General features: G+C 41.9%; 1 protein-coding gene and 1 long non-coding RNA gene across 5 annotated transcripts in view; one reads left to right on the top strand and one right to left on the bottom strand.

Annotated features, from left to right (window-relative positions):
- Positions 1-1,146: 1,146 nt before the first annotated feature.
- On the bottom strand, positions 1,147-20,651 carry slc39a6 (solute carrier family 39 member 6). 4 transcript variants are annotated; one of them, XM_087171792.1, is made up of 12 exons: positions 20,514-20,651; positions 17,909-18,119; positions 15,060-15,996; positions 14,317-14,473; positions 12,873-12,980; positions 12,595-12,764; positions 11,780-11,971; positions 10,516-10,600; positions 9,640-10,041; positions 8,061-8,141; positions 7,770-7,960; positions 1,147-6,374 (listed from the first exon to the last, which is right to left on the bottom strand). In XM_087171792.1, exons 2-12 carry the CDS (start codon positions 18,112-18,114, stop codon positions 6,222-6,224), a joined length of 2,682 nt encoding a protein of 893 aa, XP_087027918.1. In that variant the 5' UTR covers positions 18,115-18,119; positions 20,514-20,651; the 3' UTR covers positions 1,147-6,221. The 4 variants fall into 4 exon arrangements, with proteins under 4 accessions (XP_087027918.1, XP_023253997.1, XP_087027917.1 ...); XM_023398229.2 differs by having other exon boundaries at positions 17,909-18,122; positions 20,514-20,632; XM_087171791.1 differs by lacking the exon at positions 20,514-20,651 and adding an exon at positions 20,081-20,353 and having other exon boundaries at positions 17,909-18,122.
- The window catches only part of LOC147817088 (uncharacterized), a 1,687-nt gene continuing 1,014 nt past the window's right edge, over positions 20,363-21,035 (top strand). Inside the window, exon 1 of the long non-coding RNA XR_015436645.1 lies at positions 20,363-20,514. This is a non-coding gene — a long non-coding RNA (uncharacterized LOC147817088). The remainder of the gene's footprint in view (positions 20,515-21,035) is intronic.

Below are 21,035 nucleotides of genomic sequence, written 5' to 3'. Positions count from 1 at the left end.
GAAAGTTAATATCACAGTGTGACGGTGTGTCTCAGTGTTTTAGAAATTCTATCAAAGCTTCTGGAGATGATGTAAAACTCATCTGTGAAAAAGTTTGATCACTGAAACGTCTTTACAGCTAAAACAAATGAAATGACTGTATGAGTCTGTCACAGTCACAGAGACAGACTGAGACAAGGGCGACACCTGCTGGACAAACACAGACCCGACAGAAAGAGGAAAGGACCAGGTGATCAGACAAACAGCTTCTTATATTATGTTTCATAAAAACATGGAAACAAAACAATGGGATGTAACAACCACTGACTGGCTGAGACCCAGTCTAACACACCTTTATTTACACTGGGGGGAGACACATGAACAAATCAAATCACATACAAAAAAAAAAAAATGCCCAGATGTTTGTTACACCACTGACTCTACCAAACACAGAGGTTTTTATTTTATTCCAAAAAAATAACATCACATTGGCAGATTGTGTATAAGAGACAGGAACGAGAGTCATTGAACAGACTTTACTGACTCAGTGTGTGAACAAACTGAAGCTTCACGTCATGAATAAAGTTGATTTTCCTCAAGAATCAATCAAAACGTTTTCCTCTGTCTTCTTTCCAGGATCTGATTCAGAGCTGATGGAGAAAATGTGAAACTGATATGAGAGTATAATTCTCTTGGAATTAGAACAAAAAATAACATAAAAGAAAACAGTGATGAACCTGATTGAAGCTTTTAATTTCAAAAGTCACACTTGTGCATTGAACAGCAAGTCCCAACCAGGTTCATCACTTTTTAAATTCCCCTGGAAACATTTCCTGTTGTGTTGTTTGAATTTGCAGCATGTTTGTGTTTGTGTTTTCTGAAGGTGCGGTGTGTTGAGCTCTCAGCGCCAGCGTAAAAAATAACTACTTTACTAATCAGGAGCTACAGTGTGCAATTCCACAGATGCAGGTTGTTGAATAAGACTTTGCAGTATAAGTTGTCCATTCGTTGGTCTCTCACATTTTAAGTCTCATATTCATTGATGCAAAATCTACATTTCGTCTGACACACACAGTTTGTCATAGATAAGTGACGCGTTCAGCTGGTTTTGCACCGTTCAGGATGAGTTAGGAAACGTCTGGGCAGGACAAAGAGTTTCAGGCAGAGTTCTGGTGACCACGTTTATTTTCATTCAGGAATGTCAGAGCACAGTGAGTCGACGTCAAAGCTGCCTGAAGTTCACTGCAGTCAGAGGTGGACAACAAAACAGAAACACAGTTTAAACAGCTCTGCAGCCAAATATCTGTTTGGTCTCTCTCCCTTTTCTGGGAGATGTTCACACGTGTACAGATTTGCTCTTATTGTTTAAATAGTGAGTCAGTGTTTGTGAAAGTGGCTTTTTGATTCAGGCTGGGTGGATGACGTTTAAAATGAGTAAAAAATATCTCAGAGTTGTGGTGATGATGACAAGATAGACTAGTTTGCAAAGTGTGAAGATATTTAGTATTAAAAAAAAATGTCTACAAAAGAAACATGCATCTTTACAATCGTACAAGAAACTTACCAAAATAAAATACAGAATGATTTGAGCTGCGTTCACATAAAAACTCATGAGCTTCTGCCGTTGCTAAACATTCAAGCACTTTAACTCGTGAAGACGACAACAATTAAAGACGTCACTGCTCAAAGTATAAACTTCCAAACTACCAACTTCCTCCAGCTCCTGCATTCGTATACAACACAAATAAAACCTCCACCTACAAAGTCATGATAATAAGAGGAGGTGGTTTCCATGGTTTCATGGTCAATATGAGACCGTGAGTAAATCAGGAAGCATCAGATGTAAAAAAAAGTACAAAAACCTTCCAAGCTGTTGTACAAACTTTGAGTACTTGACAGTTTTTGATACTTGCTGCTCCAGATGTGGCACAAGTCATCCCAAACATACCATGCTTTATTCCAGATGTTTTGGGGTTTCTTGGTTTTATCTTGTTGTAAATATTTTACAGATGTCGAGAGAGAAGAAAAAAAAAAAACCTTTTTGTATTTCGTGAGAAAGGGAAACATAATCACCGTGACAACGGCCAGATGTCAGAACGCCTGTGGATCAAACACATTAAACCAGTGGAGAGTTGTTGGTTGAAGTAACTGAAGCTCACTCTGGTCTGCATGTTTCTCTGCATGTGTGTGTTCTCAAAGTTGGCCTGATTTCATGATCTTGTTGCATGAACTAGTTTCCAGTTGGGGGCCGATGATTTAGACAAGCACCAACTGCAGGCTGGAAAACCACCACCAGGTATTTGCTGCAGAGCTGTACGACTGTGCTGTGAGGAGTGTATCATTCTATCCACCTGCTGTGGATCCCTTCATCCTTTCCCTCCTTTTTGTAGATTCTTAAACATTTTCTCAAATTTGAACAACTTCTTTTTTGAATCCTCTAAATTTTTTGGTTTGGCTTCTTTACATCCTTCACAACAAACAGCACAGTGAGTGAAACTACAGTCAACAACTGAAACACAAACTTGTACAGTCTTGTACATAAATATATACATGTAGTATATTAATGTACATATAATATACAGTGAGGTTCAAGTCTGAACTTATGTTTTGTCCCAACCTGTGAGGGAACCTTGGTAATTGACCTAAACATCAGAGCAGCCTCTTAAAAGAATCCATTCAAACTGAGCTCATGTTGGACATTTGCAGTTTATGATAATTAATAGTGTCAAAGTTCACATTCAAACCGAACAGGAGTGATACTGTAACAAAGATTAACTGATTTTTTTCCAATGGAAATGATCAGTGTTGAGCTGCCACATTAACTCTTCAACTGTAACAATAAAATAAAGTAAAACGAGAGAGAGAGAGAGAGAGAGAGAGAGAGAGAGAGAGAGAGAGAGAGAGAGAGAGAGAGAGAGAGAGAGAGAGAGAGAGAGAGAACACCGACGCTGCAGCATTTCTGGCTTTTCTTACAGGCTTAACACACGTTTCACTACAAGGTCAAAGGTCGTGGCCAAAGAGTTAGTGATGCTACTGTCCTGTCACTGAAACATCTGATTCCAAACAGATTCAAGGTGTCTGCCCTGCTGAAGTGTCAGTGAGCAAATCACTGGACCCCTGCTGCTGGAATCAGACGCCCACACTTTAAACCTAAAGTTTACCAGGTCTCACCCGTCATTTAGTTAGTCTGTTATAAGCAGGTTACAGCTGTAACTAAAATGTACCTGTTAGTCAAGTATTAAGGATATTAAGAGGAGTAGGGCCACATGTGAAAAAAATGTATTAATTTATTAAGAATTCTGACTTTAAACTCAAAATTCTCCGAATTTTTAGTTTAAAGTCAAAATTGTAAAAAGTGCCCCTAATTGTCTTCCGTGGAAACATTATGTGTCCGAATCTACCACAAAGATTTCAGGCCATGGTCTACGACAGATGCTTAACAGCAGCCCAACAGTGGTCCGACTCCGGCTGACTGACGGCTTGTTGTGGATCTGTCCTAAGGCCCTGTCACCACCACTTTGACTAACTGAAGAGTTCTGCAGGAGTTTGAATTTAAAAAAAAAATCCTTTAAGGAGTTTTTACCAACAGAAATATTACTTATTAGAAGTCTTACAGCAAATAGTGAGAGTTACTAATGTGTCTCTGAAACCTTTTCCTTCATCAGGTTCATTTAATGGACGGACTTCCTGCTGATTTAGCAAAAGTTTTCCATGTGAAACTGCACCAAGTTCAAGTCCAACAACACGTAACATTAGTTTTCCGCTAAGTACCGAGGCCTCTGCACACCTGATGTCTGGTGACTAAATAAAACGGTGTCATGTCCTCTCTGGTGTTGGGCTCTTGCACCAAACTACTTCCTGTGATTAGTTCTCCAGCCTCGGACCGTTGACCTGCTGGAGGGCGGTGGATGACCTCCAGCTGGTCTGTATGGCACCAATGATCAATTAAGGGCAGCACACAGCAGCGGCGCAGTACAACACACACGCCGCTGTCCTGTCACCTAGCAACGGAGCTCCAGAAAAGCAACACGTTTGTCAGCTCGATATCGGACACTGACGTTGAGGATCTGCTGTGTGTGGCTCGCTCGTGGTCAGCTTCACGGTACTGGGTAACACCTGTGAAGTCCCTCCTATAGACATCTGACAGGAAACAGCTGAAACTGTCCTCGTCAAGATAAGCTACAATAAAGACCATCGCCACAATCTGTGCACTGGAACAATCCACCTTTCAACAGAAAATAAACCTGCAACAATAATAAACTGTTACTAATTATTTTTCTAACTTTAACTGTCAAAAATATTTCCTGGTTTCAGTTTCAGGCATTTTTTTTTTCTTTTCTTTGGGATATTTTGGGATTTTGGAGCGCTGGTCAAAGCGAGCGAGGTGCATCTTTGAGGGTTTTCCAACATTTTAACAAATTGATTTGTTAAAAATGTAAAATGATTCATAACAACCTAAATCACAGTAATATTTAATCTGGAATGTCTGTAGCAGGAATTTTAAAGTGGTAGTTCAGGTTGTTTGACGTGGGGTTGTGAGGTACTTATCTATAGTCAGTGTGTTAGCTGCAGTAGCTTCACATCAGCTCCCAGTTTAGAGAAGCAGGAGGAGCACCTGTACACGAGCTGAGTGGTGCATGTTAGCTTTTAGCCACTTTAAAAAATAGCCACAGAAAAAAGCTCTTATCAGTTGAAATGTTTGTTTTATTTTGAAATATTTTCACCACTTTATATACTGTTAAAAGAGATCTTTCCTTTGGAACTAGTTTGTGAGCCGTTGAACTACTGTATTCCTACGCACAAGCGCACCTACACATGTGCCAAGAACACACTAGCTGCGTGCCGTGTGCACAGCGCCTTGATTTTCATTTTGGCACTCATGTTAATGGGTTAGAGTGGCGTGACGCGCATCTCTCAGCAAAAATAGACCTGTTGATGTCATACTGACATCATGTCAGCAACATTAAATAAAACCGACACCTTCCACTATAGTTTCTATGTCTCCAATATGACACAGACATGACACATTCCAGCAGCTGAATGTGGAGACAGAGACATTATAGTGACGTTTTCTGTCAAAAATAATTCAGAAATGAATTTATAATGAAAAGAAATCCAACATTTGAGTAACCTGTAAACTCTATGTAGAGAGAGAGAGAGAGAGAGAGCTGCAGCAGCAGAGACACAGCCGCCACGCACACACAACGCAGGCAGTTAGCTCTGTCTGACTCAACAGCTGATCTGCGGAGTGATACAGTACGAGCCGTAGTTGCGCTTTCTCCGCAGGAATACGGTAGTTCAACAGTTCACAAACTGTAGTTCCAAAGTAAAGGGCTGTTTGACGGCAGATAAAGTGGTGAAAATATTTCAAAATAAAGCAAACACTTCAAACTGATATTAATTTTTCTGTGTGGGTATTTTTTAAAAACTAAAATAGGTTTTCTTTTCTGATGACCCCGCCCACAGCTGCTTATCTCTCCGCTCGTGCACCGGTGCTGCTGCTGCTTCTCTAAACTCGGAGCTGATCTGAATCTACTGCAGGTAAAAACACTGACTACAGATCAGTACCTCACACAAGCCCGTCAAATAACCTTAACTACCACTTTAAGGTGTTGACTGTTACCCAGCACAGTGTTGCACTAACAGTGGGTCTGTTATGGCACTTTGAGCATCTACTGGAGCACTGATCCCGCAGCAGAAACACTTCAACACGTCAGATAAATTAATAAAAAAATGTGAAAAAGCCGCCGAACATCAAACAACAAAAGGTGAAGGGGGGTTACGGCAGTTTTCTCATGCTGCTTCCATTTGTTGGATTTGTTGTAAAGACTGCTGAAATGAGCCGTGTGGTGTTAAGAGTTTTGAGGACTGGGGTTTTCTTGTGGACTTGTCTGCTGTTCGGGGGGGGAGAGAGAGACTGCAGCATGTTTCTAACTATCTCACTTATTTTTACACCTGTTCTCCGTTTCGAGCAGAAGACAGGTGAGCGTCAGACGCTCCTGAATGCACACTTCCTGTCGGCTACAAGAGCAGAGAGAGGAGGGTGGGGGGTGTCAACATGGCGACTTCCTACACCTGTTTGAAACAGCGCCTCTTTCTACACGATGTGAAAACACAAACTAAATCAAGCCGACTGTGCTCGGTCCGTCTACGACAACAAATAAAAACACACTACACGTCTTGACGCAGACACTGGAATGGACAGGAAGCTCTGGACTTGACTGAACTGGACCTCCCCCCCTTCAGTATCCCAGGTCCAGCTGGATTTTGTGCTCAAAAATGGCAATGAGCAGCATGATGCAGAAGCCCAGCAGGATGCCAGCGTTCTGGAGCAGGAAGAAGCCCCAGTGGCTGAAGCCGTGGTCGCCGGCATCATTATGCAACATCTCAGGCACCTGAACGGACAAAGAAGACACAACAGTTACAGGTCTGTTTCCACAACAGGACTTTGGGAGGATGAGCACATCACAGCTCAAATCCCTTCACTGTAAGTCTTATTTAACCAGTGTTATTTTGCGATTATAATTTTTCATGGTGCACAGTGAGATCAGTCACAAACATGAAGTATTACTTCATGTGTCTGTGTCTGTTCATTAGTAGACAGAGCTTTTAATATAATTTGCCCTTGTAGCTGATAAAGACTCTAATTAAGTCATAAAGTCATTGCTGAATAAGCAATTGAGAAAATGCTCAACCCAGAATCTGGATTTATTGACCATGTCTGAGTGTCATTTGGATTTTGTGGAGGAAAATTAATATTTTGATTAATCGACTATTCAATAAAATAATCGATTGATCAATTGTTAAAAAAAATAGCCATGAGTGGCAGCTCTACTGTCAAATAAACCCAGCCGATTACACGTAGACTCCACTGTGGCCTTGCCTGTGATGGATTTAACTGTGCGCTGTGCAGGAGAGTGGCCACTAGAGGGCGGCCACAAGCTCAGCTGTGTTTTCAGACGGCAGCTGATGGTGACAGCTCACCTCTGCTGTGTTTGTTTCACCAAGACTAAGTGTGCTTGTGTGTGTGTGTGTGTGTGTGCTTGTGTGCGTGTGTGTGTGTGTGTGTGTGTGTGTGTGTGTGTGAGTGAGAGAGAGAAGAGGCCACCTGGTCCTGAAGGCTGCTGCTCTCAGGTTAAAGACATGTCGAGTTGACAGAACAGATGCAGCCGATGGATGATGAAGAGCGTAAAACACAGAGCAGAGTTTCACCTCTCCTCCCTCAGTGGGAAGGAGCTTAGCAAGTCGAGGGAATAATAAACCATCACAAACACATCGGGCTCCACCCCACTATGATTTTTGTTTTCAATGTCCCACAATTCCATGCGTGATCAAGTTTTTTGATTCATCAACTGTTTAATTCACCAGCAGGTGTGGTTAGATTGATAGAGACAGTTATCATTTACACACATAATTCTCCATGAGCAGTCTCTCTGTTGAATTTCAAGAAAACTTGTTGTATCATGAGATTTTATTCATGTTTTCAACTTAGTTTTACAAATGGGCGACAAAGTGTGCTCTGATACACTGAGCTGACTCGGCGTTTGTGCGCCTGTGACTTGGAAGTTTGTGCGAGGACCCTATCAAAAACGAATCACCTTTTTAAGGCCTAAACATGCTCGAAAACTCATTGCACACACATCAGGCCTAATGGACAATTGTGTGTTTTATGGAAGTGGCGAAATGGATAGAGAATTTCAAAAGTGTGTGTGTGTGTGTGTGTGTGAACCTATTACTGGCTGTAATGTTTATGTTAATGTAGGAGTGCAGGAGGTGACACGCTGACTCACCATGTCCACCAAGGCCACATACATGAAGAGGCCGGCTGTGAGTGCGAATATCCACGTGGAGATGTTCTCTGCAAAATGTCCGATCAAGATGCCCGTCACCATGCCAAAGTACGCCATCATGGCCGACAACATGTTATAGAGCATGGCCTGACGCACCGTCATGCCCGCCTTCAGCAGCACCGCAAAGTCACCTGGGAGAAATGACACGTTGATATAAATATTAATTTAGCTTTTAAAGGTGTCACATATAAATACATAAATACTATATTGCAGTAACAGTGGAGGTCTTACCCAACTCATGAGGCAGCTCGTGGCAGAAAACAGCCACAGATGTACTGAGACCACTGGACAGACCCTCAGTGAATGCAGCTCCTGCAGAACGACAGAACAGACCAATTGTAATGTTTTAATATAATACTGGTCAGTTAGGCTCTAAAATGCACATCAGTGTGTTTCTCTTCTGCCTTTAAAGGTTTTTTATGTAACATTCAGAAAACCCTTATGTGTTCTGCAGTCAGCTTTCTGTTGGACGTATCTGCTGGAACACACATACAGCGTGCTCTCATGTGCACCGTGAATGACAGGCACACAGAGAGGGGCGCTAAAGAGACTGGTGGCCCACTGATGCAGCGGCCCGCCAGGATTCGATAGCTGCCCATAGAAAATTTTTAAAATAAAATCCCTTGGCTGTGTTTCACCAATGTGTATGAAATTCGTTAGGCACATGTAACATGCAAAGACTTAGAAAAAAGCCTCTTGCACCCATAGTCTAAAGCCAACAAGAAGTCAACTGGGTGTTACACTTTAAGAAACTCCTCCTAGAGAATTCATCAGATCGACATCACATTTGGTCAATCTAATCTTAAGATGTTTGTGATGCTAAATTATGCTTTAGTGGCCTGCCTGCGGCGTTGAGCGAATTTCGATGATCCGCCATGAAACAGGAAATTGTTATAACACCAGTTATAACGCCACCACCGACACTTCACTAATACGTACCTTTCATTGCTCTGCTGAGACCGGGAAGCATTCCTTGACCGGCGGCTCAGGGCGTCAAACACGTGGCACTCCTGATACCTAATGCCGTGTTGAGTCTACAAAAGTTTCATGTTTGTTTTTGAAATTAAGCCACACTTCCTCTAATCTTTTGTTGTCTTTCGTGCTGACTGCTTCTCGCAAAAGCGTGACGTCATTGTTTTGCAAGGCACGGGGAACGAAGTGGAAGGCATCGATAAGGGAATCATCAAGCATAAAGGCAAATGATGTTGATGGATCGAACCAGTCGGAACCGGTTCTCTGGTCGATTCCAATCGCTAACAATGTGACACATTTTACCTTTATCAAAAAAATTGCAGCTTCTGCGATTTAGGTATTACTCTTGACCAAATTGTGATTTTGATTATATTTTGATAAATTGTGCAGCTCTAATAAAAAGTGATGAATTCATGTAAATTTCTTCACATTCTCACATATAGCACCTTTACTCTGGCGTTTTTGGGCACTGGAGGAATCAACACACCACCAACATCTCTTCTACCAACCACAGCTTTTTACATCTGAGGCGGATGTGACCGTTTAGTCACTTCCTGTGTTGATGTGAAAGAGTTTCTTCAGTGGAAATGTCGTCTCTTCTGTCTTTGACTTCTGATAAGAAAACAACATCATGCCGTGTGTTCAGCTAAAACTAAAACAACCCTGCTGGAAATGGGCTGTCCGTTCCTGCAGACTGTCATGTGACCGGTTAGAAACAGCTTGGTGTCTGTGATTGGATTGGTGATGGCTGTGTTGTGAAGCAATGTAACTTACTGACAGTAGACTGAGGATTCCTAATGAGGAGTCACTTACAGCCCTGACAGTCACACCTACTCACCGATGGCCAGGCCGTCGCTGAAGTTGTGCAGTCCATCTCCCATGATGACCATCCAGGCGAGCGTGGCCACGCCGGCCTGCTGGAAGTGCTGTTCTGAGTAGGAGTGGGAGTGGCTGTGCGGGTGGTGGTTCTGGGAGTGGTGGTGATGTAGGATGTGGTGGTAGTCGTGGTGGTGGTGGTGCATGCTGTCAGCCTGGCCCACCGTGTCGTGAAAGTGGGAGTGGCATTTGTTCTCGCAGTCCTCGGCGGTGTAGGCGGTGGCGCCCGACGATCGGCTGTAACCCTGTGGCGAGACGACGGACACCTGCGGTGCCAGCATCACCTGCTCCTCCTCCGCCACGCTTCCGCCGTGCAGGCTGCTGGAGTGGTCGCCAAATGCACCGGCGCCGTTAGTCTCCACGTCTGAAGAAAGATGGCACATTTATTCTAACTGGCGAAATTTGGAAAGACAGCTGATTTCATTGATGATTTCACAGAAACAGATCACCTGACCAGACAAGTAAGTTTGTCCTTGAGTTGAACAACAAAACTACTGCAGGAAAAAAGGTGAATTGACCTCTTACCTATAGTCAACCTTTATGAACTCAAACATATCTTTGATGTTTCTTGTTTCAGGTAATTACCAATAAGCTGATATAGATTGATACATTGCCTCAACAGTGATTCTTTATTACACAACAAAAAACAAAATCACTGGGTGAAAACAGTTGATACAATTTTGTTATTTTAACTTTACAACAAAGGAGGGTCTCAGACTTGGCTCTAAGCTGTGCTCTGAGCTGAACTCAGACATTTTGGACAATGTCATAGTTTAGTAAAGCTAAAGAAGGTTCCAGGTTTGCTGGGATGTGTTTTCCCCTTTATGTTGTGTCTTACCCTCAGGCGGCTTCAGGTCGGTCTCCTCCAGAGCAGGCTGCTTCTCTGGATCTGCTTTGTCGTTCTGATCCCATTTCTTCTGGATCTGTTTGGACGGAAAAACACCTTGTTTTTAATTCTTGGTTCGGCACCGACTTAAATCTCAGAACTGCTCTCCACTTCTGACCATCAGGCAGAACTCTGCCATCTGTCCAAACCGAAGGTGACTCTGCATTTCCTGCCTGAGGAGATCAGCTGTGATGAATCGCTGCCCAGGTCTAAATATAGGCTCAAAACACATTTGTAAAAAAGCTTCTTTAATTCTAGACTTTGATGCTTTCATCCTTGATTTTAACCGTTTTTTTTTTCTGTTTGATTGATTTTATTGTTTTTACAAACATATTTGTAATTTGTCTCCCCGTTGTACTTCAGAATCCAGAAGATTTCATTAGACCTCATCTAAAAGTCGACCTCTGAACAAGGTGAGTGTGAATCTCTGAGCAGGTGAAAAGAAAAACACCTTGTGCAGGAAAAATCACGTGGTGAATGTTCACCAATGTATTACCAGACATTTATAATGTTGCATAAATCACAAAATAATAATTTTACATGTAAAACATCTCTTAAAAAAGAATTTAAACCATGTTTGAAAAAAGGGAAAAGCTGTAAAATTTGTTGTTTTTTTTGTTTTTTTTAGTTTAGGAACGTAAGTAATTACAACAATGAACAGTAAGAACAAATTTAGTGATTCATAATCTTGTTGACTTATTCTTTCATCATTTAATTAAATTTACATCAAACTTTTTTTTTTTATTTAAACAGTTTAAGTTCTTGTTCAGACAATATTTAACATTTCAGAACTTTGGTCTGCTTTTACTGCATGAAAGAATAAAAAAAGAAACGGCCCTCTGTTTGATAAGCTGTGTATTCTCGTATCACAAATCATTCAATTAACTGTTGCAATGATTATTTATTCCATTCAAAACCTGAATGTGGGGCGCCTCGGCGGCTCACCTGGTAGAACACGTATCACACGGGTTCGAGTCCGACCTATGTCCCTTTGCTGCATGTCATCCCCTCTCTCTCCCTGACTTTCCTGTCTATTTGTCACTGTACTATCAAAGATAAAGGCAAAAACGCCCAAAAATATAACTTTAAAAAAAATAAATAAATAAAAAATAATTTAAATGATTAAGTTCACAGATCTGGAAGAAAGGGTAATAATATGTGATTCTTACCACCTCACATCTGTTTTAATGACTCAAACGTCTGATGAATGTCTGACCTTTTGTTTCTTGTCCTTGTACATTTTTCCCAGCGTCAGGAAGTGTTCGATGAGAAACATGAAGTAGACTCCGGCCAGAGCCGTCAGTCCTTTCCACACGCCGTCCAGGTTTTCGCCTTGCTCATCGTGGGCGTGATGTCCCTCCATATTCATCCCAGAATCCTCGTGGTGGTGATGGTGGCCTCCCTGAGACTGAAGCATCAGCAGATACAAACAGCAGAAACACGAGTGAAGTACACTGATCACCAATGCTGAGCAGTTCTTCAACCTTACACTGAAGCTGCAACCAACAGACAGTTAGCATAGCTTAGCATAAAGACTGAGGGAAGCAGCTAGCCTGACTCTGTCCTCTTCCTCCCCTTTTTTTAAATCCGTCCAAAAACCAAAGTGTAAAAATGACTCGCTGTAGTTTGAATTCAAGAACTTGAAAATGAGTCTACAACTTAAAGTCCTCTATGTTTTATTTCAACTATTTCAAAAATGGAAGTAAAAGCAAAAGTTGATATTTTTGTTCAGTGTACATGCAGGGTTTATATGCCTCCCACATGGTATTTAAAGAAGTGTAGTTGTGGTATCTGTGCTGAAACTCAAACATCCTACTGACAGTAGCATCTAATAATCTCTAATGACACCTGGTTCAAGCCTTGGTTCGCATGAACCACATCATCAACAGATGCTGGGGGAGACTCACACAACGGACCTATCACTTGAAATTTGCACAAACTGAGATGATAACACGAGCAACACACGATACATGATCCCTGTGGTTCAAGCAACTGTAACCGTAAACTACTGGGCGCCCGGCGCTGACTCACATGGGGGATGAGGTGAAGGAAGGCGTCGCCGCTCAGCGTGCCGACAGCCAGCGCCACCAGGAAGCTGAGGAGGAACTTGAAGAAAACTCTGTTCATGAGCGGGATGAGGACGACGCCGAGGAGCGAGAGCAGGCTGATGATGGTGATGGAGACGAAGCCACCGACCCACGCTGCAACACACACATCACACTTCTTCAGATATCAAGTTACACATGTGAATATTATGTGAAAAAGGACCTGAGTTCAGACCAGAGATTAAGTAAAATAAAGTCCTTTACCTGTTGCGATGTTCTTGCCACTCTCTCCACCCGTGTGCTCGCTGTGGTCGTGATCTGAGTGGTTGTGGTCACCATGGTGACTGTGAGCATGTTTATGATGTTTATGGTCTAGAAACAGATTAAATGAATCCAGTTTAATCACATCAAACTACAAAACTGCTATGAAAATTAACTGCAAATAAAACTGATTAGATAAATCAAACAAAAAACCAGAATCACCTCCTGGTGGTTGTCTGCCTCCTCCACTCAGACTAGTTTCAAGTTAGATCCCTGTTTATCCAGAGTCAGAGAAAATATGAACCATCTGTGTGAAATTTGGTCACAATTGCTGTGAAGTCCTGAGTAATGGCTAAAAAGAGTTTTGTGCTCATCTGTGAGTCTCAGTGAATGTTTGATTCCCTTTAGGAGTTCTCGAGATAATGCGTTCATAAGGCCAAAATCATATTATGTGAGGTCACACTGACCTTGACCTTTGTCCTTTAGACAACAAAATCTAATCAGTTTGTCCTTGAGTCCCACTGAATGTTTGTGCCAAGTTTGAAGACATTCCATCAAGGCGTTACTGAGACATCGTGTGAACATCGCGCGGACGCATAAAAAGCAGCAGCATTCTTAGCCTTAGTCAGTGTGGCAGGGTGTGACCAGTGAGAACAGGTATTACTGGCTAGGCAAAGTGCTCCTGAACACACCAGACGGATCAGTGTGTGAGTAAACAGGAGGTAATCCTCATCATCAACAGGTCAGACGTGAAATATGTTCAAGGAAATCCAGTCTGAGAAACAGATCCACATGTTGGAAGAATAATCAGGCTCCGTCATCCCCGAGCTGTCACAGCACCGAAGACGGTGAAAATTGACGTTTATCCGGGTGTTGTGTTCACATCAAGGCTGATAAAAACCTGCGTGTAGTCAAGTGACTCTGAATGCAGACTGTATCCTCTCCCATTAATGTTAGCATTGTCTGAGCGGGTTTTTTCAGGTTTTCACTCCTCTGAGAACGTATCATGATCTTAATCGATCAATGTGAAGGTTGTGAGGTGTGGACTCTGTGCCGGCGACAGTCAGAGCCAGAGGAATATTGTTTTCAGGTTGTCCGTCCGTCCCATTCTCATGGACACGATATCTCAGTAATGCTTAAACGGAATAGGTTCACTTGGACTCAAGGATGAACTGATTAGACTTTCAGTCTAAGGTCAAAGGTCAAGATCATGGTCACCTCAGAAAGCAATCAGGGATCTGAAACTAGTCTAAGTGGCGGAGGTGGTAATTCTAGTTTGTTTTTTCTGTTGGTTTTTTTTTAAGACTCATCATTTAGTGACGAGTCAAAAATGACTTGAGCACAGCCGCTGCACGCCAGAGCCTCACTCAGATGACTAACAGCATTGTACCCTTTCCCTGCCTGTCTGACATGTTAATATACGTCTGGCTGGTCAGCTGCTTCCTACCTCTCTCTCCATGTTCAGAGGCATCTTCATGCAGGATGCACGCGCCGAAATCGATCTGGTTGAGGAGGGCGGGGCAGAGGAGGCTGAAGTCTCTGAGGGTCAAACCCACATCCTGTGACATCCCGTGAGAGGAGAGGATGCTGGAGACGTTCAGACACTAAGGATAACACACAAAAACCAGGATATGTAAATACACTACAACAGATTGGGAATGGATTTGCACACCTCTGACATTTAACCAACTATTCACACTTTCAGCTGTTCAGCTTATTTTCAGGTTGGAGCTACAGGTCGTAAATAGGGATGCCAACGATACCAGTCATCTATGAGTGGCTGATATTGATCAGATCAGACTTATCAGATTCATTATTTCTGTTTGCAACAGAGTCTCATAGAAGGCTTTAAATGGATCATGAAGTAATACATTAAAGAAAGAATTTAAAAAAAAGAAAAAAAAAAGAAAAAAGAAAATCGCTAATAATGATCAGTGGCCGATCAATCAGGGCATCCCTAGTTGTGGACATTAAAAACACCTTTGAGTCAGAGTTATTTTAGCCCGTAGTTACTTGCTTATGTTGAAAGATAAAACTAACAAGATTCAATATTGAAAGGATTTAAACTCGATATGATTCTGTCAAACCCCGCCCACGGTCGTCTCATATTAGGAGCAGTTCACTTTGTTTGGCGTTGGTTTGAAAACTCAGGGACTGAACTGGAACAGCTAGAGAGAGCTAATGTCTTACCTCTACATTCTCCAGGCTTTGGTTCATATGGCTGTGATCATGACTGAAGCTGTGGTCGTCATGGTTGTGATCGTGGTCGTCGTGGTTGTAACCGTGGTCGTCGTGGTTGTGATCGTGGTCGTCGTGGTTGTGATCGTGGTCGTCGTGGTTGTAACCGTGGTCGTCGTGGTTGTGATCGTGGTCGTCGTGGTTGTAACCGTGGTCGTCGTGGTTGTGACCGTGGTCGTCTTGGTGGTAATCGTGGTCGTCGTGGTTGTGACCGTGGTCGTCGTGGTTGTGATCGTGTTCGTCGTGGTTGTGACCGTGGTCGACATGGTTGTGACCGTGGTCGTCGTGGTTGTGATCGTCGTGGTTGTGATTGTGTTCGTCGTGGTTATGATCGTGGTCATCGTGGTCGTGATTGTGGTGGTCGTGGTCGTGGTTGCGATCGCCCCCCTGGCTGACAGCAGCTGCTTGTGTCTGGCTCTCCGTGTCTGCTCTAGCAGAGGTCATAGCGGTGGTTTCCTCGCCTGCAGGACTGGGCTGCACCAGGCTGCCGTTTTGTCTATTATGGGCTTCATCAGGTTTCACCGCCAGCTGAGCGCTGTACACAGGCGTAGTCTCGACCTGAGCTGCTGCTGCCTTCTTGTCATAAAGGTTGTGATGGCTCTCCGGGTTTTCCATTTTCTTCCCCGGCGTGGCGTCTTGATTTTCGGAGGCCTTGGGAGACTTCCTGGGCTGTGAGGGTTCGGTGTGGATGTGTTTCAGGTGATGCGAGCCGTTGTTGTTGTCGTGGTGATGGTGGTGGTGGCCTTCGTGGTGGTGGTGGTGATGGTGGTGGTCATGGTGGCCTGGCTGCTCGTGATGCTGCACCATCACAGTCCTGATGCGATCCAGCCCCACGTTCTGTAAGAGCCGCTTTAACCCGGCCAGAGAGATGGTGCCGTTTTCTCCATATCTACAAGATCAATAAAACATCACAAGTAACGTTTGACAGTAACACTAACACAATGATCATCCATCACTTGAAGAATGTGAAGAAATAGATAAATAAATAAATAAATTGCTTTTTAGTTAAAAAAAAATGTATATTTATTTCAGGGGATTTTTATTTCGAAATGCCACATTTATTACCCAGCTATTTTTATTTCACTAGAAATCACTATATATATTATTCTGTTCGCTCATATTACCATACATGACTTATTGTTTGGAGATGTGGGGTAACACTCAATTTTCATGCTGAAGAAAGCTATGAGAATCATCAATCAGTCAGATTATTACAAACTAACCAACGCATTATTTATTTATTCATATGCTTTAAAACTTCATGATCTGGTTTGACTGTAAAACTGCACAGATAATCAGTCCCTCCAGAAAGTCGGGATGTTGCGATTGCAACAATCAAGGCAACCAATCCCCGTGAATTCTGAGCGACCTTGCATTTTTGTCCATTCACTGCAACTTTTCTGCAAATTTGACCAATCATCATCGTTTCTCACCAGTTGAACCAATCATACCAGTCCCTGCACAAAACCTTGATGTCACCAAACTCACTTCCTTGTTCCTGGTTTTGAAGCATACTGAAGCTGCAGACATGTACGACATGAACGTTTCACATTTACCAACAAACAAACACATACATTTTAAGCTGTTGAAGATCCATCACAAGGACTCTGTTATGAAGAGAGGTGCTAAAAACAAATGGTCAAAGTTATCATATTGACATTTAAGGTGTATTGATTGATTTCCAAACGTGACACATCAAGTAACACTCAAGAAAACATTCCACCTTAAAAGATGCCGGCAGCCTCTGAGCTGCTCAGTGAGTGGGGGGTGGGGGGTTCTTCACAAGGTTATTATAAAGATCAGCTCTAAGTGTGATTAAAAAAGAGCAGGGGAGCAGAATCACTTGCTCTTTTTCCCTTTAAGATTTGTGAAGACTGGGTCACCACCTGCACTGACCTGGATTTATTCTCACAGTGAAAGTTTTTTTTTCTTTTTTTCCTTTTTCTTTCTTTTTTTTTTCTTTTGGTCTCTGTATGTACGACACGCTGGAACGCCTCGTCCTGCCTCTTGTTCAGTTTTTTGTTTTTGTTATTCAATAGTTTGGTATCTAATTTTAATGGTGAAAAGTTTCTTTCTGTTTTTGTTCTGTTTTCTGTGATTATGAATTGACTTGTAGTGAGTGTTGTCGTATCACGCACCGTTATGTAGAGAGGGGAGCTGTAATAAACTGTAGCTTCAGCTGACACCTTTTCTAACAATATTGGTGTTTTATTTCTGTTTATTTACTATGTATAAATATTAACAAAGACTGAAATGAAATTAAACTGAACTGAATCCACGTTTTTTCAGTATTAATGACCAGTCACCTGCTAACGGCTAACAGCTAAAAGGGCAGTTTCCATTCCTTTTAATCTTTGTAATGTCTGAATAAACATATTTAGAACCCTGACACTCTGAAACTCTACCCTGACCTTTAAATCTCTTCTTAAAACACACTTCTTGGTCTGATACATGTTTTTTTCATATTGTTTTATCCCTTATTATTGTTTTTACATATTTTATTACTTACCGTCAGATCTTTTTGCATAATGTTGGTTTGGGATGTTTTTTATTTATGCTGTTCTAGTCTCTTTATTATGCTCAGGTTATTTCGACTTTTCCTTTTACTGGTTTTCCTTTTTTCTTGTGAAGCACTTTGTAACTTTACTAAGAAAAGTGGATTATAAATAAAGTTTTTATTATTATTACAGTGATCGTACGACATTTGATACGACATCCCAAATAAGATGAGAAGCTATTGAAATTCTGGCTCAGTGTGATCAACAGCCATCCAAGCAAATCATCATATTTGTTGAGCTCACCTGTTGAACAGAGCCTCCAGGTGTCGCCTCTGGCTCTGCTCTGCCCTCTGTGCGTCGACCACAGCCGACAGTAAACGCACCGGGCTGTTCGTCTCTGTGGCGGACGGGCTGCAGTCTGAACTGGCCGAAAAGACGCCGCCGGACAAACTCGCGGCGAGGAGAACTATCACGGCCAGGGCGGCTCGACTCTTCTCCTCCTTCATCATCTTCTCTGCTGGGAAAACAAATGGTTTTAGAAACAGCAACGAGCTCTGACGTAATCTGACAAGATAGATGATCTATAAAACCAGTTATAGCTCCAACAATTCGTCAAATGATTGATTAGTTGGAAATTGAGGAAGGAATAAAGTCTTTTTTCTAGCAAAGATGCGAAATATTTGCTGCCTCCAGTTTCTCTAATGTGAGGATTTGCTGCTTTTCTCCATTTTAGAATGACTGTGAACTGGAGCATAGCTGATCTTTTTTATTCATTTATTTCTATTTATTTTTATAGTATATATTTAATTGATTGTATTAATTTAGATATTATATATTATTTTACTTATTTATCCTTTTTTTGTTACATTTTCCATTGAATTGTTTTTAAAGTTCAATAAACGCAGGGTGTTTCCAAAGTCAGTGAGAAATTGTGTTAAATATTCCTGATCTCAATATTGATCAAAATAATCCTGATTAAGATTTTTGCCATAATCGAGCTGAACATCTTGGACTGTTACTCAAGCAAAACAAGCAATGTGATGATGTCACCTGAGGTTTTAGGAAACTTTTGAGAATTACACAACGTGTTCGTACCACAGGCTCATGATTCACCAAAACACTGTGGTTGGTAGGTTTTTTTTTTAGGTTTTTCACAACATCATTTTAAATTTCCCAGAATATGAATCGGAAACTGATCCAGTCACAGTCACTATCAAACTCTATAGACAAATGTTCTAAAGTTTATACTGTCACAAGGATATACGTAGGTAGGTTAACAGCTGTTTGTTCACTGGTATTAAATCTTTTTTTTTTTTGACTGTCACACTTGTACTTTGTAGAAGCAATGAAAGCCACTGTTTCATAAGCTGGAACTATGTACTGTTTTGTGGCTTAGTTTGTCGATGGAGTAGCTGATTAAACAACTCATGATTTCAGCTCTAGCATTTAAACCTCTTAACAGGAGGGAAGTGAAACCTACAGTTGACTAAGGTCAGAGGGGATTTGGTGCCCAATGTCCTGTAAATCATCTTAATAAATCATTTGTAATTTAATATAACACCAGAACATTACCCAGCTGGTATAACTGAACACATTCTGACCACTTTAGCTCATCATGTTAAATCTTAAATGTTTTGTTCGACTGTTGAACGGTGCCGAAGTAGCATTTAGGTACTTCTGTGTAATAAGAATTACTACAATGTAAAAATACTCCATTACAAGTAAAAGTATGGCATTTTCTATTAATAATTGAAGTATAAAAGGTAGTCCTCACAGTACAGGCAGAATGGTTATCACAATATTATGCAATTACTGATGTATTAATTGCCTAATTTACTTACTTTTACATGCTCATTATCTGCAATGTCAAAACTTGACTACAGCTGGTGAATAAATGCAGTGGAGTTAAAAGCACTAAATTCCCCTCATTTAATGGAGGACGTGTACATGGGGAATCGCCTTAAGTTTACGTTGACCACATGTCTAACTGTTATTTCAGTTACTTCATTAACCGTATTAGACAATAGAAAACACGATTACAGAACATGTTTCAGTTCGGCTACATGACGGAGTAACCTTTTTAACAGATTGTGGTTAAAACCGGATATAGATTACTATAAAACATCACTTCTTCGATAAATAGCTTATGATTATAATCCCAGTATTGTTTTAAAATTAGACGGATGAAAAAACGATTTAACAGCTGTTTTCATTGTCGGTTCTTAAGCCGAAATGAAAAGTAGAAGCTAAAACATTGGTTCCGTTATTTTTGAGATGGTGCCCGTGCTCTGATACGAAAAGAGACATCAAATTAAACGTTTTATCAAGGGAGTTTGACGTGAAGCCAGGTTGGGCAGCGTCACATAGCTAGCTTTAAAAGACAAGCAGCTCATATTTAGTCGTGACAGTAAATGTAGATTCATGTTGTTTAGTATTCAGGAAAAACTTATGATAATTCTAAGTAAGCCCCCTCACCTCTTCAATTTCTAACACTGAGTTAGGTGGGTTAGCTTCCCTGCTAGCCGCGGTTGTTTGGTTTAATTTCTCGGAGGATGCTGACAGATGGCATCTGCCGGGCGGCCCAGGCCCGGGCCTCCTCCTGCTGCTGATGGGGCTCGGCCTATGTGGCAGCGATATCGAGCAATAAAACCATTAAAGACCAGCTCCCGCGGTACAAGCAGCCACGCGTGTCTGCCTCTGCCCCAAAAAACTCGCACACACCAGAAGTAAACAGTAACACGTTGGGTTTGTGCGCTCTGCACCAGCCCGGTGCCGTGTGCACAAAGACGGTAAACCCGGAAACTGAAATCAGCCTCCGCTGCCGCCGCCGTGCGGAGCGGACATCTTCCTCCCCGCGCGGTTACAAACTACACCGAAATAAGCGCGTTAACGTGTGGGGACGACTTACGGTGAGTTTAAGTGCTGTGTTTGATCTTCTCCCGTTGATGTGTGAGCTCTTTACACAGGGTACCGCACGGTCCTCTCCTGTCCGGTAAAGGAGGCTGATAGATGTGTTTTGTGTCGCCTTCAGAGGCTGTCGGAAATCTGAGGCACACTCCGGAAGGAGGAGAGCCAACTCCGGGGGGGCTGAGCCAAAATATGTTTCACAGAAAATAGTCTGACAAATAGGCTACTGAAGAGGATTAGGGCCACACATTTTTTTTTATTTTTTAGAATTCTTAATTTCTTTCAGAATTCTGATTTAAAGTCAGAATTCAGACTTTCTAAAAACACATTAGGGCCACATGTGGAAAAAAAAAAAATCTCTCTCTCTCTCTCTCTCTCTCTCTCTCTCTCTCTCTCTCTCTCTCTCTCTCTCTCTCTATTTTTTTTTCTCAGACTTTTTTCTCCGAGAATTCCGAGATTTTTTTTTCACATGGCCCTAATCCTGTTCTGTAAAGATAAAATATTGAATATTAAGTCAGTTAAA

The sequence above is a fragment of the Seriola lalandi genome, unplaced genomic scaffold (assembly GCF_002814215.2).
Source record: "Seriola lalandi dorsalis isolate HSWRI2012SDOR001 ecotype SW California unplaced genomic scaffold, Sedor1 jcf7180002054981, whole genome shotgun sequence".
Taxonomy (NCBI): Eukaryota; Metazoa; Chordata; class Actinopteri; order Carangiformes; family Carangidae; genus Seriola; species Seriola lalandi.
The sequence above is the reverse complement of the archived record's forward strand: the minus strand, read 5'-3'. Positions and strand labels throughout refer to the sequence as shown.

Excerpts from the sequence above, each read along its gene's own strand:
- slc39a6 (XM_087171792.1), bottom strand. The coding sequence starts at position 18,114 with ATGATGAAGGAGGAGAAGAGTCGAGCCGCCCTGGCCGTGATAGTTCTC. Across the intron at positions 15,997-17,908 it reads CTGGAGGCTCTGTTCAACAG|ATATGGAGAAAACGGCACCA; the intron begins GTGAGCTCAACA and ends TTGATCTTGTAG. Across the intron at positions 14,474-15,059 it reads AAAGCCTGGAGAATGTAGAG|TGTCTGAACGTCTCCAGCAT; the intron begins GTAAGACATTAG and ends TGTTATCCTTAG.